Consider the following 18,456-nt stretch of genomic DNA (forward strand, 5'->3'; position numbering starts at 1 on the left):
CAGAGCCAGGATATGGAATTCAGAAGAAAAGCATTTTCAAGTAAGAAGACTTTTATGGCTATGTAATAAAAGGCACTAAGTTTGCCCAGTGTGCAGTAACCCATAGCAACCAATCAGTGGGTAGCATTTACTGGTCACCTGTTTAAAAGCAACCATCTTATTGGGTGCTATAGGTTACTGCTCCTGGGCAAACTTAGCACCTTTTATAACATATGGGGGTTTATCTATTGTCTACAGATCTATAGCCCATAGCCCAGTGTGAATAAAAATAAAACATTTAAGCCATTCATTCTTAATAATATTAATATGTTCCCATGGATTATTATAGGAACATTTCAGTATTAACATTATACAATACTGGAGAATAACTTTTGTTTCTGTATTTTGTAAAAAAAAAAAACTATATTACATAAACAATAGATCTTTTTTGTATTCTGTAGTAGATTTGCCTCTGTTCCTTTAGTATTAGAGTATATATGCTACATTTTGATAAAGTTTTTTTATTAGCAAGGTGGAGGAAGTGGTTTGTACCACATACAATGGACAGACACAAAGCACTTCCTCTTTTCTGAAACCTAAAAAAATACATAAGTACTGTAAATGCAAAGAGTTCTCACCTTTAGTATATTTTATTAGAACCCAGGATTAAATAATGCTGCATCACTTCTGTTTTGAATTAAAGCAACTTTCAGAGTGCAATAAAATATATACACTTTTTATTAATGAATATTCCTCCATCTATGTGTGTATTCCAATAAAAACCAATTCAATAAAATGCATACAATACAGCCCCATCTATATTATAGTTATTTAACAATAAATTATGGTGGGTCTATCCAGTATTATAAGCAAATAGACTGCATATCCAAGCCCAGCACCCTTGACAAACTCATACATATACAGTTTCTACCTCAAATGCTATGAAATGGTGAATCTTATTGGCCAGATAGGCAGGCATGTTATTTTGGACTATCTAAAAACCTCTAGGTGGATGTTTTGTTTCTTGCCACAATTATCTGCTAAGCAGTTCTTTAGCACTATGGAAAAGCACAGTCTTACTGGTCAGATGGTCAGGTGAAATTTAAAATGTGGAACACTAATTCTTCACTACTATGGAATGGTGCAATCCTTAGTGCAACTTTTGTTGCACTGGTTTGTGCCTTATGGCAGTGCTGTCCAACTGGCCCCTCTCTATGTGGCCCCCCACCTGTCAGGCTACTGTGACTGATTACCTTTGTGTACGCTTTAAATTGTATTAGTAGACAGATTAACTGGCCCCATGCATTGTTCACAGTTTAGATTTAGGCTGTAAACCACTTTATTGTTTAAACATGTAATCCCCTGTACTGTTCATACCTTTTAGTCCCTGCACTGTTCACCCCCTGCATTTGTTACACCTCAGATTTAGGCTGCAGTGTTCACACCTCAGGCTCAGACTGTAAGCACCCACATTGTTCACCTGTTCACATCTGCCTGCCCTATGCTGCCTGTGTGTGCCATACTCTGCCTGTCCTATGCTGCCTGTGTGTGCCATACACTGCCTGCCCTATGCTGCCTGTGTATGCCATCCTCCGCCTGAATTATGCCATCTGTGTGTGCCATACTCTGCCTGAACTATGCTGCCTGCATGTGCCATACTCTGCCTGCCCTATGCTGCCTGTGTGTGTGCCATACTCTGCCTGTTCTATGCCACTTGTGTGTGCCATACTTTGCCTGCCCTATGCTACCTGTGTGTGCCATACACTGCCTCCCCTATGCTGTCTGTGGGAGGTGAACCTGGCAGGGGTTTGTTCTGGGAGTTTGTTAGCATTTGGAAATAGTCATTATATGGTGCCTACAGTGTGTAATTATATGCCGGGGGTTGCTGTGCTATCCACAGGAGAGGAGGCATATGGATTTAAGGGTATGTTGTAATATGACATTATAAACTTATTTCAAATATGAATGAAGGGTGATATCCATACAGTGAGCACCAAGCATTTGGGTTTTTGCTGTGCAACCAACATTAATGTGGGTATGGTCTAAAAAGCTCTTGTAATAACATGGGTGTGGTTTGAAATAGGCGTGGTTTAAAAAAGAGAAGTGGTCAAAACTGGCTTCCATTATTGGCCCTCCATCATGTAGGCCAGAAAAATTCCGGCCCTCGGTACCACAAGAGTTGGACAGCACTGTCCTAGGGAATGCTGAGGTCATGGGAGGTCTGAAAACTTAGTGTGAGGTGTATTGATTTAATAAAATGCTCTGCGGCCTTTGCTTCCCAAAAATGCACCCTATGTTGGGGACGTTGGTGGTGGAGTTTTGGGTTGGCATATTGGGGGTGGCGGTGAATCCCGAAGGAGTGTTTTCATAAGTTGGTTTGTATTCATGGAGTTGTTCTCTAAACAAGCTCTAATAAAATCCCATTTACAGCATATTTAGGAAAACTTGTCACTGTAATCTGACCAATGTACATAAATGAAACCAGAGACCATAAACTGCAACATGCATATTCCCAAGGCCAAAATAAAATAAGAGCATTTTACATAGCCTCAAAGAATGAACTGTACAACATTTGGCTTACTGAACAGTGTGAATCAGTTTTTTCTGAATACCCACAGTGTCTGAACAATAAGCGTACTGCTTCTGGTGATATCAGAACTTTAATAATCAGTAAAATATTAACCTCAATAGCTCTTGTAAGGCAATGACTACAAATGAATGGAGTTTTAGTGCCATATAAGATAAAATAGATAATCTACATTTTTATAAAGCGGGATTAGATGCTAAAATGGGCCAAGTAAAGCAGCCATTGGAACAAACACCTATGTTTCAAATAAGACTATTGGGGCTATGTAATAAAAGGCACTATGTTTGCCCAGGAGCAGTATCCTTCAGCAATCAATCAGCAGGTAGATTTTACTGGTCACTTTTTTATTGTTTGCTATGTGTTACTGCTACCGGGCAAATCTAGTGCCTTTTATTATATATGGGGGTGCAAATTTGCCTAGTCTTTATAACTGAGTGCTAGGGGCTAAAGCTTAGCACTCCTTACTTGTAGCAATATGATATGATGATATGATCGGATTCCAACCAGGGCACTCTACCTGCAAAGAGTTTGTATGTTCTCTGTGCCTGCATATTTTTTACAACAGGTGTTCTGTTTTCTCTCAACAAACTTACACACAGGTTATTTGGCTTCTATTGAAGCTAACCATACTCTAAGGCAGTGCTGCTCCAACTTCTGTGGTGCCGAGGGCCGGAATTTCTCTAGCATACATAGTGGAGGGCCACTAATGGAAGCCATTTTTGACCACTCCCCTTTTTTAAACTGCACCCACTTCAAACCACACCCATGTTATCACAAGAGCTTTTAAGACCATGCCCATATTAATGGTGGCAGCGCAGCAAAAACCCAAATGGTTGGAGCTCACAACAGGGATATCAACCTTCATTCATATGTAAAAGAATTATATCATGTCACATTAAGACACACCCTTAAATCCATATGCCGCCTCCTCCTCCCCTGTGGATAGCACAGCAACCTCCAGCACAAAATTACGCACCTTAGGGACCATTTAATGGCTATATCCAACTGCTAACAAACTCAGAGAACAAACCCCTGCAAGGTTCACCTCCCCAGGCAGAATAGGGCATGCAGAGTATGGCACACACAGGCAGCATAGGGCAGGCAAAGCATGCCACACACAGGCAGCATAGGGCAGGCAAAGTATAGCACACACAGGCAGTACTCAGCCTGCCCTATGCTGCCTGGGGAGGTGAACCTGGCAGAAGTTTGTTCTGGGAGTCTGAGCCTGAGGTGTGAATACTGCAGTGGGTGAATAATGCAGAGATTAAAAGGTGTGAACAGTACAAGGGATTACATGTTTAAACAATACAGGGGAATTACAGCCTGAATCTGAGGTGGGAACAATGCTGGGGGCCAGTTAATCTCAGTACTGATACCATTTAAATCTTACACAAAGGTAAGACATCAAAGCAGCCAGACAGGTGGGGGGCCACACAGAGGGGGGTTGCGGTCCAGGCCGCCAGTTGGACAGCACTGCACTAAGGGATAGATTTATCAAAATGTGGGATTAGAGCTCACTGCAGAAAAATTCTCTCATTTTCTATAAATTCCTATGGGATCTTTAGAAGTGTATGTATCAAATCGTGGAATCTAATTTTCACCCATTGTTAAATAAGCTTCTAAAAATGGAGGCTCTAATTTCACATTTTGATAAATATGCCCTTATGTATGAATATGATAGGGCCCTTTATAAGTGATCAAAACAGCTTTAGGGTAAGGACCCACAGAGCAGCTCAGTTGCTACTAACAATTACAAAGATTTGTAATAATGGGAGCTAAGGTACTTGTAAAATAGCAGTATTAAATGATGGGCAGACCATGCCAAGGGTGTCATGTTAATGCCTAGTTACAAGTTCAACTTCTTGTAAAAGTCCTTTGATACAGTAAGATGGGAATGTTCAATGCCTCAAGCAATTCAAGACACAATCTTTCTCAATTTAGAAAATGGAGGAAGTAACTAAGCATTCAGCTCAGAAGCAGGCAACATCATTCTTAAATCATCCACAGGCTTTAGAAAACTGGAATACAGATACAACATTTTTTACCAGATGGTATAAGTCACCTATGAAACGTAGCAAAATATTTTGTGGTACAAATGCCTAATTGTGGAGCTGTAAAGGACACCCTGAAAAACAATACTACAAAAGGATGTGTTGGCCCTGCCAACTGCGCCGCGCCCCCGTCCTTTAAGATTCTTACTACTATTTATGAATAGTTTTATGCATTGTTTTTCGGTATATTGCCAAAGATTAACAAGGTAAGAATACGTTTGTCCTTATTTGGGCTACTGAACCCTCTGAACAGCCTTGATAAAACTTCAGAGGTATTTTTTTATGGCTTTTAGGTGATGTTTTAAAGCAGAGGGCATTAGTATTTGAGCCAGCAAGAAAAACTTAGGGATGTACCAAATCTACTATTTTCAGATTCAGGTGAATACCAAATTCTCAACAAAAAAATGGAATCCCTAATTTGCATATGCAAATTACAATAATCCTCCTAACATGAAGCATGTTACAATATTTTGTCGCTCTCTTTTCTCACATGGTCTAAGTTATGTGATTTAATGGTTCGGACTTGTTTGGGCTAGGCACATGGATTCAGCATAATACGAATCCTGCTGAAAAACGCTTTGAAGATTGATCCCAGATTTAACTGCATTTATTTTTTTGTGAATATGAAATACAAGTAAGCTGATATTGTTTATCTATGAATACAATCTTATAGTTACTTTGTCACTTCATATACAGCAATGAAAAAAATAAAGTGGACACATTCTTATTTTATGAAATGCAATTTTTTTCTCAACCTTAGATCAAAAATGTTAATCTAAAAATTACTCACAGAATCCTTCAATCTTATCATTTGTCTTACACCACGCCACCTGGCCAGTTTCCATTATCACTTGGATGGTCCTTCGATCAGGCTGTGACTTCTTGTAGTTGAAGACAGTCATGACTGTGCCCAGCTCAAGGGTTCTCTTAATCTGGCTCTTCTCATATTCAGGGAGACTTCTATAATCAGAACTCCCCCTGCGATCCATTTTTCACAATCTTCTAGTCCAATAGCTATCCTTTATATATGCTGTGTGAAGAAGATAAAAACCTTTTATAAACATATATATATATACCTATTTATTACTGTACAGTTTTAATTTTATGAGCTTTCATTATAGCCACAACAAATCTATGCTCCGAGTAATGTGCATTACAGTATTAGGCTGGTCATAAAAGGTCAGGTCTTCAAACAAGTGGATCTCTGCCCAATTTGGCTACCAATGTGCTGGTCCAAATCTGGCTAATCATGCAGTGGGCCTATGGAGATTGTGAGACGAGGACTGCAGAAATGATATTTTAAACCTGCCTGATAGATATTGGGCATATTTCTGTTCACATATCAGTCCTATACAGGGGCCTATAAGCTGTTCAGTTGGTCTCAAGGGGCTGAGACACAAGATTTTTTTCAGCTGGTGTACGGCCAGCTTAAGTCTTATAATATTTAAGACTAAAAGAAAACAAACAAGGAATTTAAAGGAGAATGCAAGTCAAAATTTAAAAAGCATACTGCCCAATAGTCCTCCTATTGTTTAGTAAAAATGCCACACTTTTGGCTCACCTAATCAAATATTTACTCAGTCACACTTACTTCACATTTTCTAGAACAGGCAGCTATCTCTAAAAAGGTATTCTCCCTTCCTTTCCCTCCTTGCTTCATACTGCACATGTGTTTCATTCCCCCCCCCCCCCCGCCCCCGGGAGATCTGTTTCTGATTGGCTGGTGGGCATGTGTAGCTCAGAACAGGAGACAGGATCAAGTTATACACATGTGCATTGATACTGAAGGCCTACAGGAAGGACAGAGAGATTTCAGTGATGTCACTGTAGTCTTCACACTGCTGTAGGCTGCCAGCACCATATCTCAGAAGCAAGCAGGGATCTGTGAATTTAGATATGCAGTAAGTAATTGAATGCCTTTAGACTTACTTTTAATTTATATTAACCTTTCATTGTCCTTTAAAGGCAATAGGCCTCATTTACATTTAAAGGCTGCAACCAGACATTTATTTGCCTTTGAACACTACATGGGCTACGGTATATGAAGAATCAAATTGTAACACAGAGAACTTCAACATGGGCATTGCGTACATATACCATGGGAGCGAAAGCGACACCAACGTAGCAGAGATCTGCTTGAACTGCATGTCAAGTCAGTATGATAACAGAATACTTTAAACTGTATCTGTGGTTTAGGCCCACACACCATACAACATGGTTTTATGGATAATCTTTTACATCATTTACAGAGAACGGGTGTGAGCAGAATAATTATTCTATTAGTTTTGACAAAATAATATTAATCTTAAAACCATTTTGAAATGTAGGTTATGGTATTCAGTATAAGCATGAGCCAGATCATTTTCTCTAGGGTCTGAGACCTCAAAAGATTTTGTGATAGGGGCCACTAATGCTACTGATATTTATTTTATTTTTTTTTAAAAGGCAAAGGAACAATTCACACGTACATTTTTGGTTAAAAAAAACTTTTCGAACAATATCCTTTAAAACTAATGCAACTGCCACATACCTAATGTTATGATATAAGTTCCTTCCTTGCCTTCTTCAGGATCAGCTAGAACCCAGGCAGACACTAATCACATTAAAAGACTGCAATGTAGCAATAATTTATGCATAATACATTTCTATCTGTCATGTCCATATTACATTATATCCTTTGCAAACATGATATTCTTTGGTACTCAAAAAGTTTTTCAATGTACTTCTAAATATATATATATATATATATATATATATATATATATATTGTGTCATGTGCATCTAACAGGGCATAGTTATTACAATGCAACTGAATGTTATGGAACAATAACACCTAAAAATAAAACGGCTTTGTATCTATTTAAATATAGTACACTGTGTCCCTGCACTAGAAAAAGCTGTGTCTTTGCTTCAGGAAATGTGATGTCGTTTATATAAATAAGCTAATATGTAACAATTCAAGTTCCAATAGGTTAGTTTGTACATTTTGAATACTGCCAACACCATATTCAACATCCACTGTATTCTTAAACAATAGTAATAAATTAGTCTAAAATACTCTTACAATCTTTTCCACAATTCCGTTTGCTAAAATTAAACATTGCTACCATATTTCATCAATACAAGAAATACTATTCCAACAATAGAGCAGCCTCTTAACTGCAGCTTTGGTGAGTGTGGCCATACAATAAAGTGTTGCTGGCCCATTTAAAAGGTTACAGTTCAAAGCTAATATAATACATGCCTGCTGCGGTATAACAGATCTCTCGATGTGAACCTGTCCCCAATACTCACCGCCATCCTCCTAGGCCTGAGTGTCAGAGATTTTGTCTCTGTTAAAAGGCACATAATGTGTTCATGCATAAAACACTAAACTTCTTCCTTGTTGCCTCTTTGCTTCTGCTTTTTTTGTATTCCCCACGGCCCCCACCGCAACTAAGGCGCTGTGCTCTACTGCTTCAACTTCCTTCCTTGTGCTTCAAGCTTACACAGACCTTCCTTCCCCATTGTCAGACACACATTAAAGACAAAGAGTAAAGTTGATTCTGAATCAAACAATCAAATGGTTGCTTTCTCTCAAACATTAAGGGAATATTTAGCTTTACATTGTAGAAAATGTGAAAACTACACCAGACATCTTCTCAGGCCTAGTGATTACCACATAATTACTAAATAGAAGAGGATCTGGATAACATATTATCTGAATCAATTTTATATGGGACCATTGATCAGCCCATTTTGTTTTAATTGCAGCAAATAAGAACAAGTACCATGATATACATTCCAGCACAACAGTTGTTACAAGAACCTATTTCTCCTAATACAAAGAGAGAAGCACAGCATCTAAAGTATTCTTGTATTTCAGTTAACTTTCCTTATTTGGCAGCACCCACCTTAAGACGTACAGAGTTACTGTAAACTTTTTAAAGTGGACAGGACCATTTTTGGAGCACATTATATAAAGCAAAAAAATATATATATATCTATATAGTAAACGATACCCCACCTGACTAACAGGAGTCTAAAGAGAAAATGTAATAAAACATATGAACCGTGTATGAAAGCACCTAATTTGTTTTGAGAACTAGTGTACAAACTTAAGAGGCTAGTGTGCTGTTCCCTATATTTGATAAAATTTAATTTTGGACACAGTTTTCTTGTTAAAAAAAACTACTGGGCCATCCACAATGCCCATAGGCAACTTTAAAGTAACCAATCCACACAGTAGGGTTACTTTATTCATAAATACAGAGTATGCAGGGCCGCTTTAGGGGTGGTTCACCTTTAAGTTAACTTTTAATATTTTATAGAATACCATATACCTAGCAATAATGGTTTTCATTATTTATTTTTTATATATATTGAATTATTTGCATTTCTCCTCTACCTCTTTCCAGCTCTCAAATGGGGGCCACTCACCCCGGCAGTCAAAAACTCTGTAAGGCTACAATTTTATTGTTTTATTGTTACTTTTTATTACAGGTATCTGACCCCTTATCCGGAAACCCATTATCCAGAAAGTTCTGAATTATGGAAAGGCCATTTCCCATAGACCCAATTTTAATCAAATAATTCACATTTTTAAAAATGGTTTCCTTTTTCTCTGTAATAATAAAACAGTACCTTGTACTTGATACCAGCCAAGATATAATCAATCCGTATTGGAGCCAAAACAACCCTACTGGGTTTAATTACTGTTTAAATATTTTTTTTTTGGCAGACTTAAGTTAGGAGATCTGAATTACGGAAAGACCCCTTATCTGGAAAACCCCAGGTCCCGAGCACTCTGGATAATGGGTCCTATAACTCTACATCGTATTAAAAGTTAATTTAAAGTGAACTACCCCTTTAAGGTACCAGCAGGCCCTGGGCAAAATATCATTGGTGGGCACCCACTGGCCCAAGAAATTTGTGATAGAATAAACTTTCAAGCACGTAAAGTTCAATATATTAAGGCAATCAGTAAAGAAATAGTCTGCACTTATTGAAGTACACATGATCCCCAGATGTGCAGTAGAGCACTTTCAGTTGATTAAAATGAGGGGTCTGCTATCTCTGCAGGATGCTTCTGCCAAAAGTTCTCCCAAATGAAAGGTGGGCTAGTGGACCCCCTATCCTGGTAGGCCCTGGGCAAATGCCTCTCTTGCCTGTTTATTAAAACCTGAGAGTATGAACAAAATGGTAGAGGCAACAATCAGTTCTGCTGCAACATAACAGGTTACAGGGGTTTGCTAAAACAGAAACTACTACTTCCAGCAACCTCCAACACATTTAAGGGCTGTGACAGACGGGGAGATTAGTCGCCCGTGATAAATCTCCCTTGTCGCCGGCGACTAATCTCCCTGATATGCCATCCCACCGGCTAGAATATAAATCGCCAGTGGGATGGCATATGCGGCGGCGCAATTTGTTGAAATCGCCGAAGTTGCCTTGAGAGGAAGATTCGCCAATCTTGGTGCTGCGTATGCCATCCCACCAGCGATTTATATAGCCGGTGGGATGGCATATCGGGGAGATTAATCGCCTGCAACAAGGGAGATTTGACACGGGCGACTAATCTTCCCGTCTGCCACGGCCCTAAGGGGGTCGGTCATGTTCAAATCCATGAGCGTGGGTTTTACAAGGGAACATTATCCAAATGTAGGTATGGAATCTATTATCTGGAACGACGAGACCTGAGGGGTTCAGGATAAGCATTATTTTCCATAATTTTATTTAACAAATCTTTTACGTCTATTAAAATGTAAACGTTACATAAACCCAACAGGATGAGTTTGCCATAAATTCATTAATTACCATCAAGTACAAAATACTGTTTCACAGAGAAAAAATTAATTGTAAACAATTAGACTTATTTGCTCAAAATAATAATTTAAGAGATTCTATACCTATTATAAACCACTGCATTGTTTTCATAAAATACAACAAAAGTACAGGGAAACAATTCCATCCTTTCCATAGCATTCTTTCTCTCTCTGAGTTCTGCCATTATCAGGCACAGCTGAAACTGTCTTTCTTCCTGATGCCAGTCACACTCTGTGTAGCTTTATTAATCTCACCCATGTACTTGTAGTCTCCATAAAAAGTTACTAACTGGAAATATTAGTGGTCAAAGGTCTCTTGTCCTACATCATACACTCACACAGCATATTGATCTCATGGAAACCAATAGTATATCATTATTTTCAACCAAACCCGTAAATTTTACAGGCTGACCACTTTTTTTTTATTGAAGCCTGAGTGTGCTTCTCACCCAAGTGCAAAAGAGTGAAAACACAAATGTGCAAAAAGTGTGCAAAGGCTGACCATCTATTACTCAAGATATATTGTTTTTTTGTTTAAATAATATACTTTATTAAATGTAGATAATAATTATATATAATAAATATATAAAAAAACAAGACATTTTCAAAATCAAATATCTTTGCCAAATACTTGGTCAATATTCAAGACAAAATAAAGCTATGGACAGAAGAAGGAGTGGATGCAGGATTGGTAAGTGATCTATTACTTGAGATATACCTCAGCAGAACACCCAAAACAAAGAAAAAAACAGTCTAATGAAACAAAATGAGTTGATACCCACACATTACATTTATCTTAGAGAGAAAAAATGTGAGTGATGTCCAGTCAATCCATATTTGCAAAACAACCTTTGTCAGATTTTTTAATTCTCTTAAAAAACCTTAATTCCTCAGTCATTGAGTTTTCGACTAAAAGTTGTCTTATGAAATCATATGTACCTAAGGCTGATGCCACACAAGGGGGCAGATTTACCAAAGCACGAATTCGAATCCCGAATGGCAAAAAATTCAGATTGGAAAGAAAGTTTTACGCCTTTTTCGTCGCGGTCGCAACTTTTTCGTATTTTTCGCAACTTTTTCATCACCGTCGCAACTTTTTCGTATTTTTCGCAACTTTTTCGTCGCCGTCGCAACTTTATCATATTTTGCGTGACTATTTTGTCGCCGTCGCGACTTTATCGTATTGAACGATCTTAAACGGCGGAAAAACCTTTCCGACTTTGCATAATTTTGGAAGCCTCACAGAGGAATAAATGGCACTCTGCAGCTCCAACCTGGCCCAAGGAAAGTCACGATACTGAAGCTTGAATGAATCCGAAACTTTCGTACTCGGCGCAACAATACGATTTTTGCGCGCCGGCGACGAAAAAGTCACGAAAAATATATACGGAAAATGAATGGAGTACACTCGGGTGCAGGCACATGTAGCCGATATCCGCTATATGTGCCTGCACCCGAGTGTATCTCATGCATTCAGGGGCAGGCACAGGTAGGAGTGTATGGCGATAATTTCGGCAAGCGGATATATACACCATACGCTATGTGTGGCATCTGCCTTAGCTATGGGTTTAAACACCAGCAGGTTAGCATTTGGTTATAGTAGGTGTTCACCAAATACAGGATTAAGTTTGGGATTCAACCAAATCTCATCACTTTTCGCACAATTTGACCAAACCATTAAAGTTGTGTGAGTTTACAGTTCTGGAAAACTGTGCACAGCAACTTTCTGTTTATAGATAATGCAATTTCTTTATTTTTCTAAAAATCCACAAATTAGGGTTAGGATTTGTTTTGGTATATGGCCATATTTGCATTTGCCATATGTTAAATTGGAATGCTTTCCATCGCATGGAAATGTAATTGTTAACTGATTTCAGTCTGCCCTGTGTTTCTGTACCACATATAGCTGATATCAGTGCTGCAAAAAAATGACACGTTCAATTTTTCTACATTCCCCATTAATGTAAACTCTATTTGGTCAAGATGCACACTTACTATGCCATTATAGAATCTGCCAAAGGCTACTTCATTTTCACTATGACACAGTTATAACAGAATGAATGTATGCAACTGAATTGTACATGTCATGTAAATGGGGTAATTAACCTTTAGGGCTCTTACACATTTTAACTGTGTCCCCCTGTGGTGATCTTTGAATTATTTAGCTTTTTTTATCAGAATCTCTCCAGTATGAAATTTCATCGGCATCTGGTTGCTAGGGTGCAGTTTACCCAAGCAATCAGGCAGTGGGTTGAACAAGAGTCTGAATGATGAATTGGAGATGGTCTAAATAGAAATATTAGCATTAAAAAGTAACAATAAAGTTAAAGCACCACAAAGCAATAGTTTTTAGGCTACTTGAATTAGCGTTAGCATAATGTTAACTTAAAGATGAACTGCACCATTAAGCAACATCTACATTTATTTTTAAGTTGGTCATACACATAATGTTTGTTATTTGGCAAGGTCGCCAAACAAACAGATCTTTTCTCGATATGGCCTCCCATTTAGTAGGTCCTTTCCCAAAGCAATTTACGTTCCTGCCCAACAGATAGCAAGCTGATTTTCAGTCAGATATTGTTCAGCAGATCAGATGGGCCCACTACATAGGCCAATAAGCTGCCAACTCAGTCTAGCCAAGTCAAGTAATCTTAAAGTAGGTGCCCATTTTAAATTTCTGGCTTGGAGGCAAGTTTTAGAAGCACAGAGACACAGTTTTACAGCACACTAGCAATCCATATGGGGCCACCAAATAGCAAATTACATTCCTTATTTGGCATTTCCAGAGAACTTTTTACATGCTTGTGTGATGCAAGTGTGGCTGGGGATTGGGGATCCCTGTTCTAAGGGATAAAGTTGCACTCCTGTACAACTGTGGAGGAGCAGTTTGGAGAACGGCTCAGGTCAGCACCTTTCAGCTTTAGCAACTCCTGGAAGAGGTGTGGCGGTGACTTCACAGGGCAATAATGTCAGGGGGTGGGGACTATGACATGGAGATCAGCGATTGGCCAATTGTCATTCCAATCTACCAGTCCTGTCTGGTTTTCCTAATAAATCAGTCAAACAGTTTCGACCCAAACAGCCCTTCCAAAAACCATGCTATCCGGGTCAAAACCGGACAGGTGGCAACACTAAGGGGCACATTTACTAACCCACGAACGGGCCGAATGTGTCCGAATGCGGTTTTTTCTTAATGATCGTGGCCATTCCGAAAGTTGCGCAAAATCTGGCGATTTTTTCGTAGCGTTAAAAAGTCGCAATTTTTTCGCAGCTTTCGCGCCGAGTACGAAACATTCGGATTCATTCAAGCTTCAGTATGGTGACTTTCCTTGGGCCAGGTTGGAGCTGCAGCGTGCTATTGAGTCCTATGTCCTATGAGTCATGCTAAGTCTGAAAGTTTCGCCCGCCGCTTACGAGCGCTCAATACGAAAAAGTCGCGACAAGATACGAGCGAATCGTAATGGCTACGAAAAACTCACATTTTTTCGCGCAAGTCGTAATGGCTACGAAAAAGTCGCGACAATTTCCGAAAAGTCGTAAAGGCGCCGAAAAAATCGCAAAAAATACGAAAAAGACGCAAAATGTTCGTTTTCCAATCGGAATTTTTCCAATTCGGATTCGGATTCGTGGGTTAGTAAATGTGCCCCTAAGTATGGCAGATAGTAATGCCTATAAAACCATGTACTGCTTTTAGAAATGTCAGAGCTGTGCCCACATTCCAATAATACAATTATATTCTTTTCTGTTGTTGAATTATGAGGTTTATGTGATAAAAGGTGCAAAGTTTACTACATGTCAAGTCACCTATAGCAACCAGCTAAACGTTTACCTTTTTAATAACAGACACCTCACAGTCCCAAAAAGAAAGAAGATCTACAGATAAATTGGAGCCCTAGCTTAGGTTGACAGGAGATGTAGTTCACCAATATAAAATCTACACATATAGAGTGCTCAGAATACTGCCAGTTGACTAAAATTCGGTCAGCAGCAGCCTAATGGCAGTATTTTATGGATTCAACAAGGTAACAGGGAGACGTGTACCTTCATGATTAGATATGAACATTGACTGAATTAGCCTATAGGGACATGAGTATAAAGGTGGAAAACAGTGGTAGTCAAATTGCTCCTTATAGCCATCAGTGTTTTGGAGCCAAGGTCCACCTGAGCCGATATGTTTCTTAGATTACATTTAGAGAACTGAGTGAATTCACATGTATCTTAACATTTATTCTAACAACAACAGCTTCCAGGGTCAACCTGACACTAGCAAAAGGGTTAGAAGGAACTGGATGATTAAAATATTTTTACACCAGCAACGGTAGATTAAAAGCTGTGCCAAATATATGAAAAAGACACCAACACCACAAGGAAGCTTTCTTGAGAATACTCCCCATTTTTTATCAACACAAAAAAATCTAAAAAGCCCAGAGTTAGTAGCAAAGGACAGTACCAAAGCCCCTTTATTGCTGGATAACCCATGGGTAGAGCACAAACTGTCACCAGACCTCCACTAATTTTGCTTATGTACACATTATAACAGAGACTGGAAGCCACCGATTTTGTTCAACAATTTTTGTATTGAAGTGAAGCGCAATTTGAGCTTTCCTTGTGTAAACATTAGTTTGTTTAACTCAACTAGTATTTCTGCAAGGAATAAGTATTGCTTGTTTTTATTTCTGAGAGCAGCTATCCCTTTTACTTCTTACTGCTGCACAGTGGCGTTGAGGCTGCCATGTCTGATGCTTCATCTTCTGTGCCACAGCTCCCTGACAATGATCATCAGCCACAACAAGCCCTTCACTGGAAGGCGACCTTGTCCTGGCTTCTGGCCGTTAAATGCCATCGTGAAGCCTGAGTACTGGAATCTGAGTTAAAAAAATTCAAATTGTGGGATCATATTTTCTGTCCTTGATATTCTTGGCATTATAAGAATTTACAGATATATTTCTATTCAGACATTTTAAACAACACCCACTATCTTTTATAACATGAAAGCAATTCATTTGAGAAAATGAAAATACTGCACAGTTTTCTTGGAACCCACATGTGCAGTATCAGTTTAACACTTTTACATGCTTTGCACCATTACAACTGTCACTTCAGCCCCTCAGAAGAGTTATGTGAAGCAAAAAGGAAATGAAGAAATTACTGCACTGTTAAAACCAATACAAGTCAGTTCTCATTGGTGCCTGCAAAATATCAGATGGAGAGCTGCCTCACTCTTGGGCAACTTATTAAGGCATTACTTCTTCTCCACATTTTACCCATGTAAGAACACAAAAGATATTTATGAAATTCTGCAGAACCTCTCATAAAACAGCTATAAAACCAGTTCTACTATTAAAGTGCATCTTTCCATTTCACAGCTGTAACAGATGACAAAGAGGCTTATGCATTACCCACAAGTCTTTTTTAAGTGCAGAAGTAACTAAAAACAGTATGTTAGGAGGAGCTTTATTAATCTGCATTTAACTTTTTAGTGATAATGACATGTTCCTCTATCACTGTTAATTTGTCAAAACAAATTCCCGTAAGCCACCCCTAACAGCACTTATCTCTTCCCAAAATAGGGAGCCAGTTGTCAGCAAAGCGCCTTTCACAGGCTAGGGAACGCTTTACATTTGTAATTCAACGATCTTATTATCCTAGACTCCAAGTCCAGTGTGACCTAGTGAAGCTGCTTCACACATTGCTGGCTGAATATTGGGATTTTGTGTGTTTGATTCATGTTTGAGATGCAGGTCTGACTACACGCAAATGTAACAGTAAGTACCATGCCAGTTTAACATCTTTACCCCAGCAGTTCCACAACAATGCACACATTTAGTTATGTAACTAGAACTGCTAAAAATTCACATGGGGCTAAAAAGTTTATCCAGGTAAAATTACAGCAATCAAAGCACACTGTTCCCAATAAAACTGCCGTAATGACCTAATACTTTAAATCAGGAGAAAGATATGTAATGTTAAAGAATTGCTGTTCATCTTCAGCTTATCTGCCAACAGGCATTACACCATAGAGAACCAGAACAAAGGTCAACAACAGAAAAAAACACAATGCTACAGTCAGACATGGTTTAGACAGAGAAAATACTGATTCGGCCCCCACCCTGCCCTCTGCGCATTTGCATTAAGAGAAATGAAATCGGCTTGTCACTGCATATATAGGGAACGTTTTTCTAGAAAATTCAGCCATTAATTTCTGGCTGAAATCAGCCTTGTTGCCCTGTGACACATGGGTAAAATAGAAAGAAACACAGATGGTGCAAGACACAGAGAAATATTGCAAGAGAAAGGGGACTGCAGTGTGCAAAATGCTATTTCGGACATAACTGCCATTTTGTTTTTACCAACAATCTAGCATTTTGTCCTATCATTCCAGCATCATTAAATTCACCATCAGATGCAACTACATCCCATGCATTAAAACTGACGCAGTTGCACTTGTACTTGCACTTTGGCAGGAATCAGATGCAGCTGGCATGATTGCATACATTCACCATGAGTGTGACATAGGCCCTATGCTTTTGGCACAACTGCGACGATTGGCGCAAACCACTGTGGTAACCATGAAGCTACCACAAAGTCTGGAGGTCTGTAGCAGCCTAGTCAGTAGGTGCAACTGTTATCTCCAGATGCATCTACCTATGCAGCCACCACATCTGCTATTTTGCAAATCATTTTTGGAGAAGTCTGAACTCTTTGCAAATGTACAGAAGGGCTGAAAAGAACCATCTGTGCCACACATGGAAAAAGTTGCAATTTCCTTCTTTGTGTGAACAAAAGTCAAACGATTTAAAGAGTTTGGATTCGGCGCATCCATTGCACAGTGCTGAACACTGGCAGTGAAAAACTATATCAGGCTGTAAGGATATGGTTTAGAATGGAGTGACACGGACAAACACCGGTACCCATGTCAATATAACAGACATATTCACTAGTTTTCAGGTAAGTTTACATATTAATATTGCACACTGCCAAAGTGCACACCTTGTCATAAATAACAGAGGTGCAAAGACACTGGAGAAAACCCAAGCAGTAACTCCAAAAATAATCACAAGAGCAAAAAGTATCTGCACACTCAAAACATTTCTTTTTGTATTTACTTTTTTTAAATGTGCAGATACTTTTTGCTGTTAAGTTTACATATTAACTCCATCCTATGGGAACAAGCACTAAGGTGGCACAGGTGCGCACAGAGAAAGTTTTAGTTCCAGCCCATAGGTACTGCCCGGGCTACATAGCAGGTGTCTGTGCGTCAGACAAACAACACTTACGTACTTTACACTATATGGAGATGGTACAAAGGCGGCTGCACTTCATCTCTCCTCCGAAAAAATGTCCGACGGCGACTCGGGGCCGGTAGTTTCCTGCTGGTGTCCCCGGTGCAGCACCAAGCACATAACTGTGCGGCTCAGAGGCGGGGGGTCTGCCCAGCAGCGCTCCTACAAGGAAGTGTCCCTCTCATCTGCCCGGGCTGTACAGCGCGCTGCCCTTCCTGTTTTCACCTATTTTTTCTCTCGCATGCATTTTATGACGTAATGTCAGCCTAAAACATGAACCCTTAAAGGTGTATTCGAAAGAGGTAACCCGCATAAACCGTGTCATATAATCTGCGATTAATAGTAACGGTAACGGCACTCTGGTGCACCGCCCTTAAAAATGAAGTTTCTGTTTGTGCCGTAATGATTGTTAGGTATGTTCCAGGGTTTTTTTTTACCTTTAAGATAGGGCTGCCCGTAAATGCCCAGCTTTGGCAAGGCAGTTTCAATATCAACCACACTGCCCCGACATCCGCACATATATTCCAGGTCAGAGGGTCATTTTGACCACATCTGCAAGTGCAATATCAATGAGGAAGAGGAGCAGAAGCTCTTCTTCATATACTGCAAATCCCAATAAACAATATAAAGGAGGCTGTATGCCTATATTGTATGGCCACTCCTACAGTATCCACCTGTTACTTAAGGCATACATGCACCTAAGAAGGATCTGTCTTCAGTGCCAGTTTTACCAGGTTGCAGTTTACCTGTAG

The 18,456-nt window shown here is 39.3% G+C and overlaps 1 protein-coding gene across 4 annotated transcripts in view; it reads right to left on the reverse strand.

Moving 5' to 3' along the window:
* plcg2 (phospholipase C gamma 2) overlaps positions 1-17,929 on the reverse strand; it is an 81,491-nt gene extending 63,562 nt beyond the window's left edge. For 3 of the 4 annotated variants that reach the window (XM_002934948.5, XM_018093520.2, XM_012962308.3), the window contains exons 1-2: positions 17,703-17,929; positions 5,408-5,647 (exon numbers count right to left, since the gene is read on the reverse strand). In XM_002934948.5, the coding sequence (XP_002934994.2) occupies positions 5,408-5,606 (199 nt within the window). In that variant the 5' untranslated portion in view covers positions 5,607-5,647; positions 17,703-17,929. Of the gene's footprint in view, positions 1-5,407; positions 5,648-7,911; positions 8,007-17,702 lie in introns of those variants that run through there. The other variant, XM_018093522.2, reaches the window with a different exon arrangement.
* Positions 17,930-18,456: the final 527 nt, after the last annotated feature.

This window comes from Xenopus tropicalis, chromosome 4 (genome assembly GCF_000004195.4).
Source record: "Xenopus tropicalis strain Nigerian chromosome 4, UCB_Xtro_10.0, whole genome shotgun sequence".
Lineage (NCBI taxonomy): Eukaryota > Metazoa > Chordata > Amphibia > Anura > Pipidae > Xenopus > Xenopus tropicalis.